Source organism: Chenopodium quinoa, unplaced genomic scaffold, assembly GCF_001683475.1.
Source record: "Chenopodium quinoa cultivar QQ74 unplaced genomic scaffold, ASM168347v1, whole genome shotgun sequence".
In the NCBI taxonomy this organism is placed as follows: Eukaryota; Viridiplantae; Streptophyta; class Magnoliopsida; order Caryophyllales; family Amaranthaceae; genus Chenopodium; species Chenopodium quinoa.
In genome coordinates, this window is record NW_018744537.1 from 1532659 (window position 1) to 1549795 (window position 17137).

Sequence of the window (17137 nt, forward strand, 5' to 3'; positions counted from 1 at the left end):
TTGATTCGTGTTAATTGGCCGCAACACCCTGAAGTATGGCTTAGGTGCACTGAACACCCTGAACTTTACGTAGTAGCCAAAGCACCACCAACTATGGTGGTAGGTGCGACGCGTGCTTTAAATGAAAATTTCCGGCCAATTTTGCCAATATTCTTTAAAGTAATGGATAAAAACAGTGTTAACTAATTAAAAATTTACTTTGTTGATTAAAATAAATTTTTATTGATCGAAACTTAATTTTAAATCAATTTTATGTTGATTTGAATCTCATTTTAAAGTTAGATCATATTCGATAATATTGTTATATTGTTGAATATAAATGTTACGGTATATTTTTAATTAATCAGGTAAGATCAATTTCGACTTAACAAAAACCTTCTCAAGGAATAGGTTAACACCAATTTTGTACAGTAGGTAAAGTTGTGAAAGAAAGATAAGTTTAGGAGAAGGAATCTTGAAGAAGGGTATGCAATGAACCGATTCTCCAAATTCTGGCATGTTCATATGAAATAGAATCAGCCGACACCTCCACATTTACCTGAAAATTGCCTTCTTTTCTCTCTCCTTTTTTTCTTAGTCAAACTGTCACAATTTCATATTCTCTTCGTCCACCAATTTTTAGATTGTCCTTCCCTTTATTTATTTATTTATTTATTTATGGCATTATTTGGAGTGTATTTCAACCCTTCCTTCCACAGTACACACTTCAACCCTTTGTAATATAACTATTCAATGTAGCCTAAGGCTAAATACTCAGCTTTAAGCCTTTAAGTATAAGTTATTTGGTTTGGATCATACTTGGATGGCGTGTTATATTAATCAATTTGAAGTTGGAATCTGTTTGAATCTTGTAATATTGTTGTATGAAGTAAGCCATTCGTCTCATAATACAAAGCCTATTTTTCTTTTTAGGTAAACCAAAATACAATGTTTGTTTCTATTTAAAAGTTGTACTTTTTGACATTATTACCCTTTTTTTTATTAATGTTTTTTTTTTTTTTTTTTTTTACTTTTGACATCAATTTTCAACACTTTCTCTCTCTATCTTTTCAATTATCTCCAACTGCTTTTTCTTTCTTTCTATCTCTCTTTAACCCTACATGCACATATGTAATCATTAGTTTTAAGGAATTTACAACTTTCTTAATTTCTGTAAAAAAACTCAAATAGGCTTTGTATTGTGAGTAGTACTTTTATTATTTTTAAAGTTAATGTTTATCGCCTAATTCCATCTATTTGTGGAATATACTTATCAATATATCATTTGTAAGTACAATGTATGAAATATGATAAATTTTCATTAGGTTAATCCTCGTAAAAAGAAGGGATTTTTGATGAGTCAATAAGGTTTAAACCAATTAGTAATAGATAGAGTAGCTCATCAAACTAGCGTAGTATGACTCGATCAGAAGGTTTGCTTGAGAAGACGGGACATTATGTTATTATCGATTTTTTTTTTCCATAATTAATGTTGAAAAAGTGAAAAACAAAGACATTAATAATTAGGTTAGGAGTAGTAGTTAGTACACCTTTATGATTTAGAAAGATTCCATTTAAACAAGAAAGAAATAGAAAGAAGGACAAAAGGTACCATGAAGAGGGCCCAATTCATGAAAATTCCATGAATATATCAACTTATCGTCACGTGTAAGATGCTTTTCTCTCGTTTGCTAAAATGCTTACGGCGCCTTTAACTGTCCTTTTCTATTTCGTAATCCAAACTGTAGGTTTTTATGCGTCACTATTTATTCTCTTCCCCTTTTTATTTTATTTTTTAGAATCCAAAAATATTTTTTTTGATTCGCATAAAATTTTCTTACTACATCAAGTAAAGAAAAACTTGCGTTGTTCATTGAATCTTTGCCTAGATATTTCCAACTACAACTATGGAGTATATCATAATTCATACCATCCATTATAAAGACATAATTTCGATTGTTTGATTTTATTTGCCAATTATTAGACACATTTAAAATGATGAGACAAATAATAGCAAATGTTGTTTCATTTTAAGACAAACTAGTGGTATAAATAAATATTTGTATACTACGTATTGCCTTTCATTCTAATAAGATTGCTTCATATTCCTTTTAAAAATATCCTATTGAGTTTGTCCTATACCATACATATTGTCATTTTTACTTGTAATGGAAAGAAACAATAATTATTTGTATATTGAGTTAACATATGAATAGATATATAAATTACATTTACTAATTGCAAAGATTTTGATAGCACGAATTTCAATAAACTATAAATTACATAAAAAAAAAAAAATTACATTCAATATCGCCTGTAGAAGACACTTGTTCCTTGTCTATGGAGTAACATACTTAGATTGATGTTTAATTAATTAATTAATTTATTTATTTATTTTTGACATAATACATTGATTGATGATGGACAAAAATTCAACTCAAACAAAACAGGCATTACGTTATTCACTAGACAATTAACTGTTTTCCTAAGTAAGTTTGCAAGCCAAAAGTCTGCTATACATTTTTTTCAATTTTATTTATGATTACATTAAAATGATGATGTTAGTGATCCGACTATAGAATTAACTCAACTTGTACATGAGTTTATTCTTTTAATATTAAACACAAACTTTTATAATATTACACGTAAACACAACGGTTATACCTTTATACCGTTATACGTTCGTAGACACCATAGTACAGGCTAGTATAAAACTATATAAGGAGTAAAATTGTTGCCGACTTGCCGGTTGCCGGTTGCCACATTCTTGTTGCCATACCAAAATAAAAATTCATTGTTTAGAGTTGCACCTTGTTATACTCCCATCCAACCAGCAGTAAATGTAAAATAGAATTACCCAAGAATCCAATAATAGAGATTCTCTGTGGCAAACGAATTCAACAGCTTTTGGATGATTCTTCAAACTGTACTTTTTTTTAATTGTATTTATTAATTTAAAGTGTCACAAATAAAAATTCTTTTGAAAATTGTAGGAAAGCGAGGTGGTAATAATGCTTCATACTAGAAAACATTTCATGGTGGTACACTTCTGAGAACAACACACTACACAAAGATACCCTTTTTTTTTTTGTTTTTTTTTTTTTGGGTAATTGTTCTTGGATTCCTTTATGCTGTATGCCAAAAGATGCTCATCTAATAATGACTTCTCAATATACGTCCAATTTGAGTAATTTGTACACTTTGCACTCTTTTTTATTTTTTATTTTTTTTCATCAATCAATTTGCTTATTCTTTCAATTATAAATTATGTACAATCAATTTAATTAATACTTGTATAGTTTTGACATGCCACACTATGGCCCATATATGAAGTACTAATCATAAGTTACAATATGATTACCTATAAACAGCAAAGGGTTATATGTGTGTATCTACTAAAAGAGATTGCTACTTTTTTTTTTTAAACGACTATCACGAGCATTACTTTAAGGGATGTCATGCTTTTCTTAAAAAGCTTAAATACGATACTGAGTATTATATACTTCTATTTCATATTGTGATGTAAATGTTTCTTTCTTTCTTTCTTTTTTTTTTAAAAAAATTTTTTAAAAAAAGGTTCCAATATATACAAGACTGTTTCTCATATAAAATGCTTAAAGGCGATGAAATCTCCAAATTACACCCCTTTTACGGTAAATTCCCCTTTACTTGGTCTCCCACTTTAGCAAGTTAATTGAACCATTATTACGAAACAACTAATTAATTGAGTTTAATAATTAGCGGTTCTATCATCCATATATCACCAATTATGAAACTTAATTTGTGACCGAGGGGGTATAAATTTAAGAGTTGTAAACCATCCACCCAAGTATATATAGAGTCTGAGATTTTGTTATCTTCTTTGGAGTTATTATTATTCCAGTCTTCTCCAAAAAGAGTCAAAGTAGAAACAAGTGCTTTAATTTGTGCTTAAACTCAGATCAGTTCTTTCATAAGGCCAAACAACTAAGAATTAGTTCAATAAACAACTTTTCATTGACCTAAAAGCTAATCTATCAACTATTATCCAATAGTTTGTTGATTTGTACATAACTAAATAACAATCAACAATAAATTTTTTTATACAAACTACTCGTAGTAATAAAAACAATTCAAAATGAATTGGATGGTCCTAATAAGGTGATCTTAATAATATACAATATACGAAAGACAATAATAATACAAGTAATAACTTGGTCTTCATAATTATATAGTACAAAAAAATAATTAAATATAACAAAAGGCGGTTAATCAAAGATTACTTTGCGGCTAGATTATATTCTGTCAAAATTAGTAAATGTTAATCCATATTTTATTTCTTTTGACCAAAAATCGCCAGATGTATGGAGTAGGAGCAGCCAACCAAGAACGTACAAATACAAAATATATTAATAAAATGAATTTGAAAAAAAAAGAACAAATAATAATTGTAATAATAAATTGATTGGTTAGTCTTTAAGCAAGAAAAAATACATTAAAAATAAAAATAAATAAAGGTGAGGAGATTCTGATCTTATGAAGAAGTGGGGAATCAGATGGCTGGAAAAAGGGTTGTCGGGTTATGAAAATTGGGTGTATTTGATTGAAAGGGAAGCATCTTCATTTATTCATTCATTCATTGTCTTTTTTTTCTCTTCTATCTTCTTGAATGAATGTGTAGAATTTTGGAAAGATTAATTAATTAAGTAACCCCACACTATCTTAGATTCCTTATCTCTAACTCTCTTATCTATTCATCACTCTATCCCTATTTATTTACCTCATTTTAACTTTTTTACGTTATTTCAAACGCATTTTAAAACGTAAATATATCTCTATTTTAATACAAGTAAAAATTATAAAAACTTGATATTAATAAAATATACAATAATGAGATGAAATTATGGCCAAAGTCTCATACTAGTAAAAGTTATGATTGCTTATGAATATGTCGTCCAAACTCAACATACAATTAAAAAAAAAAAATCTAATAAATTCATATAAGTTCAGGTGAATAAAAAACAATCTCAATTGAGTGGAGTGATGGTATAAAAGAAGCATGATAATTTAGGTAAATGATTGTTTTAATGGCTAATCTATACTTCATAACTATTACCACTTATACATTGACCTAGGAATTTGAACATATAATATTATAGTGGGCTAAGAAATTAGTAAAAAGGAATGAAGACTTTGACTTTAGAATTGCAGGCCAATTCATGTTCTATGTAATTAAGAATAAATTTGACTGCTTAGATATTAATTATTATTAATCTAATTCAAGAAAATCTGCAAAACATGGACCAACTAGGATTATTGATCGAGTGCTTGATAATCCAACTTAACCCCATCATGTGCAATACTTTTTTTTTTTTTTTTGAAATCATGTGCAATACATTATTACTACATAAATTAGCCAAAAGATTTTATTTATACCTTTAGCTCGTGTCCTTATTTTTCTTATTAATTAATATTTTTTTTAAGATTGTCCAAGTCAGGTAGATTATCTCAATGTTTACTAATCAATCAGTTTAGTGATAATATAGAAAAATATAATGGGAGGAAAGAGTTGATACAGCTAACAGGTAACAATCACTTACAAAGTTACAAGTAAAATGCAATTAACAAAAGATTTTTTTTAATAATAGTTTTAACTTTTTTTTTTTTTTTAAAAAAAAAACACTAGCAAGGATGTATTAATTCACAATAATAGTTTTACTAAAATACTTAAGTTTTTAAAATATAACCCTCTAGTTACAGAAAAAATCCTAGCCTCTTTTTCTATCTTCTCTCTCCTAAACTTTAGCCTCCATTGTAAATTTTAAAGGGGCTTCTATCAGATTTTTACTGGTGAAAGCCTCAATCGTTTGTTTCTTTTAAGTTTCTTTTAATTCTTAGGTTATAATAATGTCTCCTTCGAAAAAAAGGGTTTATCTTTGTCGAAGGACAAGGTTTTTTCGATCTCCTTCGAAAGAAAAGTTTTTTCGAACTCCTTCAAAAGACAAGGTGTTATTTGCGTTTAATAGGGTCTCCAGTTTTACGGGGCTACGATTGATTATTGCTCGAATTCGAGTAGCAAAATCATCATAAGAAATTTTTTCCTCACAAAACATTGAAGAGCCGACGGATCCACTCAAAAAGTTGTATGAGACAACGAATTGAGAATATGCCGAATTGTTATATCTATGTATTTGGATTCTTAGCACTTCTCCGATTAATTATTGTTTGATTTTGTTAAATATGTTTTCATTATCATTATTTATCAATTATAGATGTCGTATGACTTTAATTAATGAATTTTAGTGTCCTTTTGGACTTCTTTCAAAAAAAAAAAAAAGAATACTTAAGTTTTTAGGAAGGTGATTAAAAAAAAAGGTAAGATTTTAGCTAGGCTTTGATGAATTAAAAGTTAACAAATCAGTGCTGGGTATGACAGGGCCTACATTGTATCCACACTTTTAGCCCAATGGACCTCTCATGTGAGGGGATATGATAGAGTGTAAAACCTATTTCTTGACGTCAACCATACAACATTTTTATCTCGTCACGAATCTCTTCCTTAATTACTTTCCCATGTAGTGAGTTGCACGCATGTTAAAAAAAAATGAATCCCATGAGATTTGATTCTTAAGAGTTTGTTTCGACTGTTTGTTTCATATTATTTCATCTTATTTTATTTTATTTTAGAAAAAAAAGTTCAGAACTAATAAAATAAAATAAATGATTGAATATTTTTTTTTATATATACATAAAAAGATTGATTCACAAATAAAAATTCATATGATATTTACAAAGAGATTTAAATATAACGAGAACTTGACAATTGAATTCAAAAAAAAATATTCTTTCAACAAAGCTATGATCGTTGTTGCAAATCGTACATTTTTCATACTCTCTTTCATTAGGTGTCCTATCAATCTGTTGTAGCTGTGAAATTATTCTCATTCGATTAATCTGTTTATAAGTGAAGGACCCCATTAAAATCTTCATCCATAAAACAACTTGTATTATATTAATCTTATTTTTTTTTGACATGAAGAAGAATATTATCATTATTAAATAGCCACACAACATCTACAATAATAATAAAGATTTGTAAACCACATATTTAGAGAAAATAACATAACTTTTACTATCAAAATCATAACTATTTTGCATATCTGACATAACTCACACTCCACTGCTTCAAACTTGACGCAAGCAGTGATTTTCGATGGTTTTCACATCTTTTCAAATATAGACCTTCGCAATTTATAGAGTTGATGACAAACCCTAAACCAATATGAATCCAAATCTCACACAACTAGACTTGAACAAAACATGAAGTAAAGGAGAAAGGGTCGGAAATAGTCATACTCGACCTAGAAATTAGAAAACGCTAATTAGAGGAGCCCTAAATTATAAAATAAGTCAAACAAGTTAAGTTCAAAATATTCAAGTAAAATAAGCAAACAAAATAAAAAACCGAATAAGTTTATATATAATAAGATAGTATAATTAAAAAAAAAAATCACGATAATTGTTTTTTACCACAAAAATCTCTGAAACTTTAATTTTACCACAAAAAAAAATCTAAAAATTGTTTTTCACCACTTGTTGTCAAGAAAACCGTTAAATTAATGGTTTTTCAAAAAATTATTCGATTTTCGTGCCAAATCATGCTTTTATAGGTTGTGAGAGTCATTTTGAGTCCGATTTGAGGTCAGAACTGGCAAAAAAATCGTAAATGTCTAGTTTTCCGTGTTTCACGCAAATCCAAGTTTTTTTAGTAGGCATAATGAGACATTTACGATAACTTTTTGTCAATTCTGACCTCAAATTGGACGCAAAGGGCCAAAATGACTACCTAAATCATTAAAGAATTTTTAAAATTCCGTTAGATATAATAGTTTTTTTTTAACGGCAAGGGGTGAATAACAATTTTTTTTTTTTTTTTTTTGTGGTAAAATAAAACTTTGAAAAGTTTTGGTGGTATAAAACAATTTCGTGATTTTTTTGGTGGTAAAAGTCAAAATTTCCTAAAAAAAACCAGAGATAAAGAGAGTCTAATCTCATACAGCTAAGATGGAGGGTGATACCACACCATTTTGACCTCAACTTATAATTACTACACCAAACGAAAACAATGCTTATCGGGTTAAATGAGGTTAAGTAATTTAGGGTTAAATATAGACTTCAGGCCTAACGATGGGGTTCAATTTTGCTAACCCTAACAAGTAACAAGAGTATTGGGCTTATTACGTGAGGAGTATGACAACCAAAATGGATATGTCTTGTAATAGAAGAATAAAATAATACTTCTATAGAAATCCAAATCCAAAAAAGAAATAAATGAAAGAAGAAGAAAAAAAAAAAAACGAAAACGCAATCCTGGTGTGTGAAAAATCGCCGATGCACCAAAACAGAATCTTCGCATTTCAATCCAACTTTCCAGCTTTTTCCCTAAACCACTCCTCTGCTCCCTTCATTTCATTTTATTTTTAATTTCAATTCAATTTTCTCTCTCCTCTTGATTCCATTTCTTGTCTTTCTCTCTCCTCTATTTATCACCGTCACTATCCCTTTCCTCCATTTCTGTACTTTAGCTTTTCATTCACTGAATCATAAATTTCATATTTCTCACCATTTTTATTATTATTTTTTTATTTCCCAAAAAAATTGAAGGAAAATAAATAATGGGGTTGGTATGTCCTGAGCTGAGTTTAGATTTGAAACCGAGTTATGTTTCTGAAACGATTAATGGGTTTCTTAGTGAAGTTTCGATGATCGGTGATGTTTCTGAAAGATTAAATAAGGTTGATGGATTTGTCACCCAATTAGAAGCTGAATTAAACAAGATTGAAGTTTTTAAACGAGAACTTCCTCTTTGCATGCTTCTCTTAAAAGAGGGTGGGTTTTTATTTTAATCCGATTTGTGTTTTTATTTTATTCGGATGTAAATGATGTAGACGGGTTTTGATCCGGACTTTCTGGTACCCGTGTTAAGACTTTAACTTACTAAGCGAGTTTGTGTATCGTATTAAAATGGGTGGGATTTCATTGAAATGGGTTCCTTTTAATTCATATAATTTCTTGTGTGTGTGTTTTTGATTTTTTTCTGGGTTTGATAAATGTGGCTTAAAGCTGGAATTTTGTTGTTGTTGTTGTTATTGTTACAGTTTTTGTCTAATTTTGTTATTTTAGCTAAATATTGTTTTTAATGTTATTAAGCTGAAATTGATGAAGATTATGATTTTGTGCAGCAATTTCATATTTAAAGCAAGAATCATCACAATACAAAACAAGAAATGCTCATCAACCAGTTTTGGAAGAGTTTATTCCATTGAAAAAAGAGGCTGAAAACACTGAATTGAACAAAACAAGTGAGGATGATTCTGGGAAAGATAAGAAGAATTGGATGAGCTCTGTTCAACTATGGAATTCGCCTCACTTGATTCGCAATTCGAATTCAAACCAAGTCCAAAACCATGTTTCCGAATCACCAAAGGTAGCATTATCTTCGAATTCTATGCAATTTGGTTATACTTATATAATTATGATCATAGATTAATTGATTGATTTGGGATTATATATTGATTAGATTATTATGTGTTTGCAGGAAGATGAGAAAAAAAATCAAAATTTGGGGGGTGAAATACATGATCTTAGTAAAATTAGGGGAGGATCAAAAGGGTTTGTTCCCTTAGTTCATGGTAATTACCCTACTAGTAATTTCCCTGAGTTAAGAAGGAAAGTGGATAAGGAGGATGTAAGTGTTTCAGGACTTACTTTGGTGGTTCCTGGAATGATCAATCATCCGGAAGAGGATTCGATTTCTAGGGTGTTTAATCCTAAATTAGGGAGCACCCGGGTTTCGAATTCGTCTCCCCCTGCTTCCATTGGACGGCCTTCCCATCAGCAGCCGTCTGCTCGGAAGCAGAGGAGATGTTGGTCACCTGAATTGCATAGGAGATTTGTTGATGCCTTGACACAACTTGGTGGTCCACAAGGTAGTATAACTTCTCCATTCATGTGTGATGTTAAGACTGTTTTCATAAGAATGAGGTTTTTCAAAATCATTTGCTAGGGTATTATGTTAATTTTTTGTGTTAATTTGTATTGGTGTCTTTGTTTCTTTTGAATTTGGGATTGGATTATTTTTAGTTCTTGGCTTCCTTCATCTTGTATAGAATGTTAACTGTAATTTGTGATTAGCATAGTAATTTTTGTTTAGAAAGTGGAATTCAATTGGTTGAACCATTTGATTTTCTAGTCATTGTTGATTGTGGCAAAGACCTTGCATTAATGTGTGATTGTGACTATCTGATTGCAGTGGCAACTCCGAAACAAATTCGTGAGCTGATGAGGGTGGATGGGCTAACAAATGATGAAGTTAAGAGCCATTTGCAAGTGAGTTTCGAACCCTTTTTGTATAGTTTTTGATAATCTCTGTTGATGTCTTGTTGAGCAGATCACTAAGATGCTGTCTAACTGTCTCTCCTACAATGTGCAGAAATACAGGCTTCATACTAGACGAGTCCCGAATGATTCAGGGAACAAAAACGAGCAGGCCATGAGTGGTTCGTGGACAGCTCAGGACCAATACAGCGAATCCTCGAAGCCAAGCAGCTCGCAGTCTGCCTCACCCGAGGGTCCTCTACAGTTTCCAGGGCTTACAGGGTGTACCTCAACCACTGGAGGTGATAGCATGGACGAAGAAGATGATGATAAATCCGAAACCCATAGCTGGAAAGGTCATGCCCATAAAACAGGAAAGGATGATGTATAGTAAATGTATAACAACTACTACTAGATCAAGTTTTGGCAGATATAATTATACATGGAGAATTCCGTACAAGAACGAACATAGTACTTTAAGTTGATTATTACTACAGCCTAATAACCTGGGTTCGAGTTTATACTTGATAGAGGGCAATCTGGGATGGACTGATGAATTTTTGCAGGATTAGGAGTGTAGTTCCCTTGGATCTTGACTCTGTATCTTCTTGAGTCATTGTTTTTAGTCTTTGTAATTGTGCCGGCTTAATTTTCAAGATCCAGGTGCGAACTAGAGAGTTTAGTGTGAAACAGAATATTTTGGTGGGGGGGTTTGGGGCTGCTAAGGCGCGCATCATGCGTTGTTGAAGTATTTTACAAGTATAGATCAAACTTTTTGCTCATCTGTATGATGCTTTATTCTGTTTCACACCGACGGTGTAATTCAAACCAAGAATGTGACAACTAAAGGCTTGTTTGACATTGTTTTTTTTTTTTAGTTTTCTGTTTTTTTTAAAACAAAAAACTTAAATCAAGAAATAAGAAAAAAGTGTTTTTACTTTGTTGTCAGTTTTTAAAATTATCGTGATTTTAATAAGTGACTAATTTTTATTCATTATATGATATATATCATATGATTTTGAAAAGCAAACAATCAAAACAAGAAAACCACAGTAAGAGCACTCCCAGCAGTGAGGAGAAAAGCCCTCACGAGTAAAAATAAGGGTGTAAAAAAAAAAATCCGAACACTGCATCAGTGAGTGAAAAAAAAACACTCACCGATGAGTGAAAATAAAAACCCTCAAGAGTTGAGGGCTTTTGGTGATGAACAGTAACATGTGGCCCCCACTGCTTTTGTTGTTTTTTTACAACGGTTATATTTTGTATTTGAAATATAACCGTTGTAATTATTTTAAAAAAAAAAAAAAATTCACCAACGACCATAAAATGTTTTTCTCTATAAATAGACATGCATTTTGATATACTTTCAAAAAAACCCATAAATTAGAGAAATTAACATATTTTCCCAATTTCTTCTTGTTATTATTATTATTATAATTATTTCTTATAAAAAAAATTTCCAGTTAGTATTATTAATATTTTTAACGTAATTATAAATTTTTATTAAATTATTTTTAAACGTAATTAAAAAATAAATTAAAAAATAGTGGAGGAGAAAGTGATGAGAGGTTTTTTTTCTCCTCATTGCCGTGGTGAAAAAAACATTTGATGAGAGAAATTGTATGGGAGGAGTGAGAAAGTGGGTAGAAAGAGATTGAGAGGTTTTTTTTTCCTCACTGCTGAGAATGGTCTAATACCAAATAAACCTTAAGTTTGGATATACTCGTACAACACTTGTTATATTTTCCGCGTAAATTAACAATAATTACTCAAAATGGGATCTAGATAGTTTTCTATAGATTATGTCAGATATTCTGTGCAATGGTATATTGGTTGATGTCAATTCTGGTTGATAAAAAAGGAGTTGTAGCCAATAGGAGATTGCCATGAGGTCCATGATGCGTGATAGTGCACTTGTTGGCGTGAAATAGGTGGAATAGAATTGGACGATTTTTAAAGGTTGACTATCTACAGTTGACACCTGTAATTTTTTAATTTGAGTTAGATAGAATCCCTGTTTTTGCTACAGTAGTATCTTCAAAGTCGGAAGACTAATAGGTAACCCATAGAATTATAAATTACTTTCCTTCGTTTTTAAATATTATCTCCTTTTATTATTATTATTTGTAACATTTACTAAAATTAGGCGCTTTCTATCATTTGCAACAAACTTTTTTATTTTCTTTTTTAGTAACTTTTTGCCAACAAAATGCCCATATTACCCTTACTTAAACAACTTAGACATCTAATTAAATCACTAACCTAGTTTAACTTTTTACCTGATAAATCTGATTATTGTAATCATTTTCACCAAAAATCATTCATCTTCCCACTTTCTCTGGTTTCCCCAATTTTCTTCCTGCTTCAATTTTCTCTCTCCTCTACATTTTCTTCTTCTTCTTCACCACATCTTTTAATGGCAATGGAAAATGATTGAACATGTCCCTCGACGATCTCATCAAGATCAACAAATCTTTTGGTTCGTGGGGGTGTTAGGGGTTTCAGATCTGATTTTAGGGGTGGCGTGTGTTTCGTGGGGTGGCGTGGCTGGTTTCGTGGTGGTGGTTGGGTTCGTCTGGTTCATGGGTTTGGTTTCGTGGGGTGGCGTGGGTCTGGTTTGTGGTGGTGGCTGGGTGGGTCTAATTCATGGGGTGGTTGTAGGGGTGGTTCGTGGGGTGATTGTAGGGGTGGTTCGTGGGTTTGTTTGTGGGGTGGTTGTAGGGGTGGTTCGTGGGTTTGTTCGTGGGGTGGTTGTAGAGGTTTAGATCTGATTCGTGGTGGTTTACGGTGGGTTCGGTGGTGGTTTAAATTTTTTTTAATTGGATTAGTGTTTAAGTACATATCCTTATATTTTAATAATCATGCTTAAAAACTTTTGCCTTGGCTTCCGTGAAAGGTACAATTGTTGCAAATCATAATAAACAAAGGTAGTACTTGTTTAATATATACTTTTTGTACTATTTATTTATCTTACTTTAACTTGTGTTTGTGATTTATATAAAAGAAAAAAATAGTTTTGTGGTACTTATTAGAATCGTCTCAATGAATAGATTATTAATTTTCAATTGTTAGAATTTATACTTATTAATAATTAAAGGGAAAAATTACTTTAAATAATCCAACCTTTGTCCCATTCTCCCAAAATAAATCAACCTTTGGTTAATTTCAGAATAATCCAACCTTTTACCCCCATCTTCCCATATCACACCTTACAGGTCACCTATCGGGTACAACTGGTAATATGTGCTACGTGGCACTTCATGATTGGATTTTTGTTTTTTTTTTTTTTTTTATAAAAAAAAAACCTCCCATCACCTTCTTTCTTCTTTCTCCCTCTTCCCCCCATCACCACCATAGTCACCACCATCCTTCCTTCTCTCTCCTTTTCCTTCCATGGCCTTCCTCCATTACCACCATCTTCCTCAATTACCACCTCACCTTCCCTCCCTCTTACCAACCAACAAAAGCACCAACATCACCATGAACCACAACCACCACGAAACCCTTCATCCGCCCTCGCGACCTCACTACACCACCCACAACCACCACAAACTACTACTCACCCACCCATACCTATCAAAACCACAAACTTCACCACTCACCACGAGCTAGCACCACCACTAAAACCACGATTGCGTTGGGTTGCGGGCGGAGCAGAGTGTTGTTGGCGGTTTGGCGGTGCAATTGGTGGCTAAAATTGGGTTGTTGCTAGTATGTGAGGGTGAATGTGAGTAGGTGGTTGGGTTGCGGTTTGGTTGTGAGATAGGCTGCTGCTATTTTTGCTAGGTGGCGTGGGGTGGTGCTGCTGCTAGGTGGCTACAATGTAAGGATGGTGCTGCTGTTGTTTGTTGTGATGTGTGCTGCTGTTGTTTGGAGGTGGAGCAGGAGAGTTGGTGTGTGGGTTGGGCATGGCAGGGGAAGTTGTGAGGGGGTTGGAGTGTGGTGGCAGGGAGGTTATGGATAGGAGGGGCAGCAGGAGGAGCTTTGGGTGGTAGTAATGGAGGAAGATCGATGATGGCAAATGGTGGGAGGAAGGAGAGAGAAAGAGATGGCCGATTATTTAGGTAACCGGTCATTTGGGTTCATTTTGAGAATAAGGCATATAATGGTTGGATTATTTCAGAATAATCCAAAGGTTTATTTGGGGAGAATGGGGCAAAGGTTGCATTATTTAAAGTAATTTTTCCTAATTAAAGATAAATGATCAAAAATTTGTATCGGCATACGTGTCCAGTAGAAATGGAGCAAATATTTAAAAATGGAGAGAGTAATACTTAAAAGTTTAAGGGGGTGTTTGACAATTAGTTTTTTGCCTAGCTTTTGGCTTTTTAGTTTGGTCAAATAGCTAAAAAATATGTTTGGTAGTTGGCTTTTTTGTTGGATTTTAAGTTGGCTTTTCCGCCAAAAGCCAAAAGCTAATATGAGTAGCTTTTTCTATTGGTTTTTGGCTCACTTTATCACTAATAAACAGTTAACAACCATAAATAATTTTACCAAACACTTTTGTAAACAATTGTCTTAAACAACTAATTTAAAATTTAAAAAGTCAATCTATACAGCTAATGCTTCCAGCTAGTCAAACAAGTCAAGCAAATAAGCCAATAGCCAACCGTCGATTGCCAAACAACCCCTAAGACTTATTAAGGGGCCGACCAATAAAAAAAAATTAACTAAACCTTCCATATTTTATGCCCGATGTGGCTATGCGCATAATCCAATAATGTGGACGGAGTATATCACATGCATTAGACTTGTAAGTATTCCATATAATTCAGAAACTTTAAAGTTGCAAGACTATTTGAGAGTGAAACTGAAAAAATAATTCACTTAATTCTCGGTAGTTGTCCACATCATATGGAAATAGGACACTATTTGTATCTCGCTCCATCAGAATATTAGCGTGTGAATAACATGTGCCGTATGACTATATTAGGAATTGATGTGAGAATTCGAGTGAAATAGTATGCAAATCTTAATATTTTAGGTGCCACATAAGTATAGCTGTTAATTCGGGTAAACGGGTCGGATTAGTGTGGATCGGGTCAATTTGGATTAACGCCGTAACCTGTGCGGGTCGGGTTTGGGTTGTGTCATGCTTGAGTCGGGTCACGTCGGGTCGTACATCTTATCGGGTTTGGATCAGGTCAATAAAGGTTGGGTTACATTCGAGTCGGGTGATAATAGATCGGGTTTAATTCGGGTTTTCACGGGTCAAAACGATTTAGGGTCATTCTCGGGTTTGAGTCGAGTTTAATTTAAGTCAATAATAATTTGCGGGTTATAATCAGGTCAGGTCATTCTCGAGTTCGCGTCGGGTTCAGTTCAAGTCAATAATTTGCGGGTTATAATCAGGTCGGGTCATTTCTAAGTTGGGTCATTCTAGGGTTTGAGTCGGGTTCGGTTCAAGTCAATAATTTGCGGGTTATAATCAGGTCGGGTCATTCTCGGGTTCGGGTCATTTTCGGGTTCAAGTCAGCAAGTCAATAATTTGCGGGTTATAATCAGGTCGGGTCATTTCCAAGTCGGGTCATGTTCGGGTTTGGGTATCAAATATTGGGTTAATATGGGTTTCAGACTTTCAGGTTGATTTTAGGTCCGGTAATATCGGGTTCGAGTACATTTTTTGGGTCGGTTTGTTAACAATTTATGTAATGACGTTCACATTTAATCATTATCAATTTCTTCATTTATTGTAAGAGAAATAATTTCGGAGAAGTTTAAATTCGAGCTAATAAATTCACGTAAGTTTAGATAAGATATATATACATTATAAGTTCATATTAATTCCAGTAACATAGGTTTAGTTTAGATTTTTAGAAGATAAGTTCAAACTCTATTCTGATCTATTCACATTGTTTCCACTCATTTTAGGGATAACAGTTTCAGATAAGTTTATGTTTAATATGACATTTTCAAATAAGTTAGGATAAAACACAATAATTATAAGTTCATATAAATTCGGATAAAATAGGTTTAGTTTGGATAAGTCAAAATAAGTTCAGTCTTTATTGTATTCACAATGCTTCTACTCATTTTAGGGAAAACAATTTTAGATAAGTTCATATTTGAGTTAATAAGTTCAAAGGAGTTTAGATAAGACAAAACAAATTCCAACTTAAACAAGATATCCGAGTTACTTTATTTGAAATTATCTAAACATTTTTTTTTCTAAACTTATTTTATTTGAAATCATCTAAACTTTTTTATTTTTTATTTTTTATAAGTTCATATCCGAGTTAACGATTTTTTTAAAGGCATTATTTTTTTTTTTTGAAACTTTTAAATGGCATGATTTAAAACGTTTAAATAAGATTAAATAGGCAAGTGAATAATAAATTTAGAAAAAAAAAACCAATAAAAGGAGCTTAAATAGTTATATGGAAGTTGAAGATAAATTTAGGAAAAAAAAAACAATTTGGGTTGAATTTGGGTCGGGTCAATAACAAGTCGTGTTGATTTCAGGTCGGGTTAGTAACAAATCGAGTTGAATTTTGGGTCGGGTTAGTAATAGGTCGGGTAAAATTCGACAGGTTAGTAATAGGCCGAGTTAACTTTGGGTCGATTTAGTAACAGGTCGGGTTAGTAATAGGTCGGGTTAAATTTGGGTTTTGATGGATTAAATAGGGTTTGGGTCAATCTTGGTTCAGGTCAATAATTTACGGGTCATATTCAGGTCGGGTTATCTTCAGGTCAATTCATGTTCGGATTCGGGTCTCAAATACCCGGGTTAACTCGGGTATAGGGTTGATTTCAAGTCGGGTCACCATTTTTTCGGATTCAAACAAGTCGGTTGATAATCGGA

At 32.2% G+C, this 17137-nt stretch overlaps 1 protein-coding gene across 1 annotated transcript; it reads left to right on the forward strand.

Moving 5' to 3' along the window:
* The first annotated feature begins 7880 nt into the window (after positions 1-7880).
* LOC110698571 (transcription factor HHO6-like) lies at positions 7881-11228 on the forward strand. Its single transcript, XM_021876020.1, has 5 exons — positions 7881-8847; positions 9201-9445; positions 9557-9947; positions 10271-10347; positions 10451-11228. The coding sequence occupies exons 1-5, from the start codon at positions 8634-8636 to the stop codon at positions 10724-10726; spliced, it is 1203 nt and encodes a 400-aa protein (XP_021731712.1). The 5' UTR covers positions 7881-8633; the 3' UTR covers positions 10727-11228.
* Positions 11229-17137: the final 5909 nt, after the last annotated feature.

Bases quoted from the DNA above. Each gene is read 5' to 3' on its own strand.
- LOC110698571 (XM_021876020.1), top strand. From the start codon at position 8,634: ATGGGGTTGGTATGTCCTGAGCTGAGTTTAGATTTGAAACCGAGTTAT. The intron at 9,446-9,556 runs GTAGCATTATCT...ATGTGTTTGCAG, and splicing joins ATGTTTCCGAATCACCAAAG to GAAGATGAGAAAAAAAATCA. The intron at 9,948-10,270 runs GTAGTATAACTT...ATCTGATTGCAG, and splicing joins ACAACTTGGTGGTCCACAAG to TGGCAACTCCGAAACAAATT.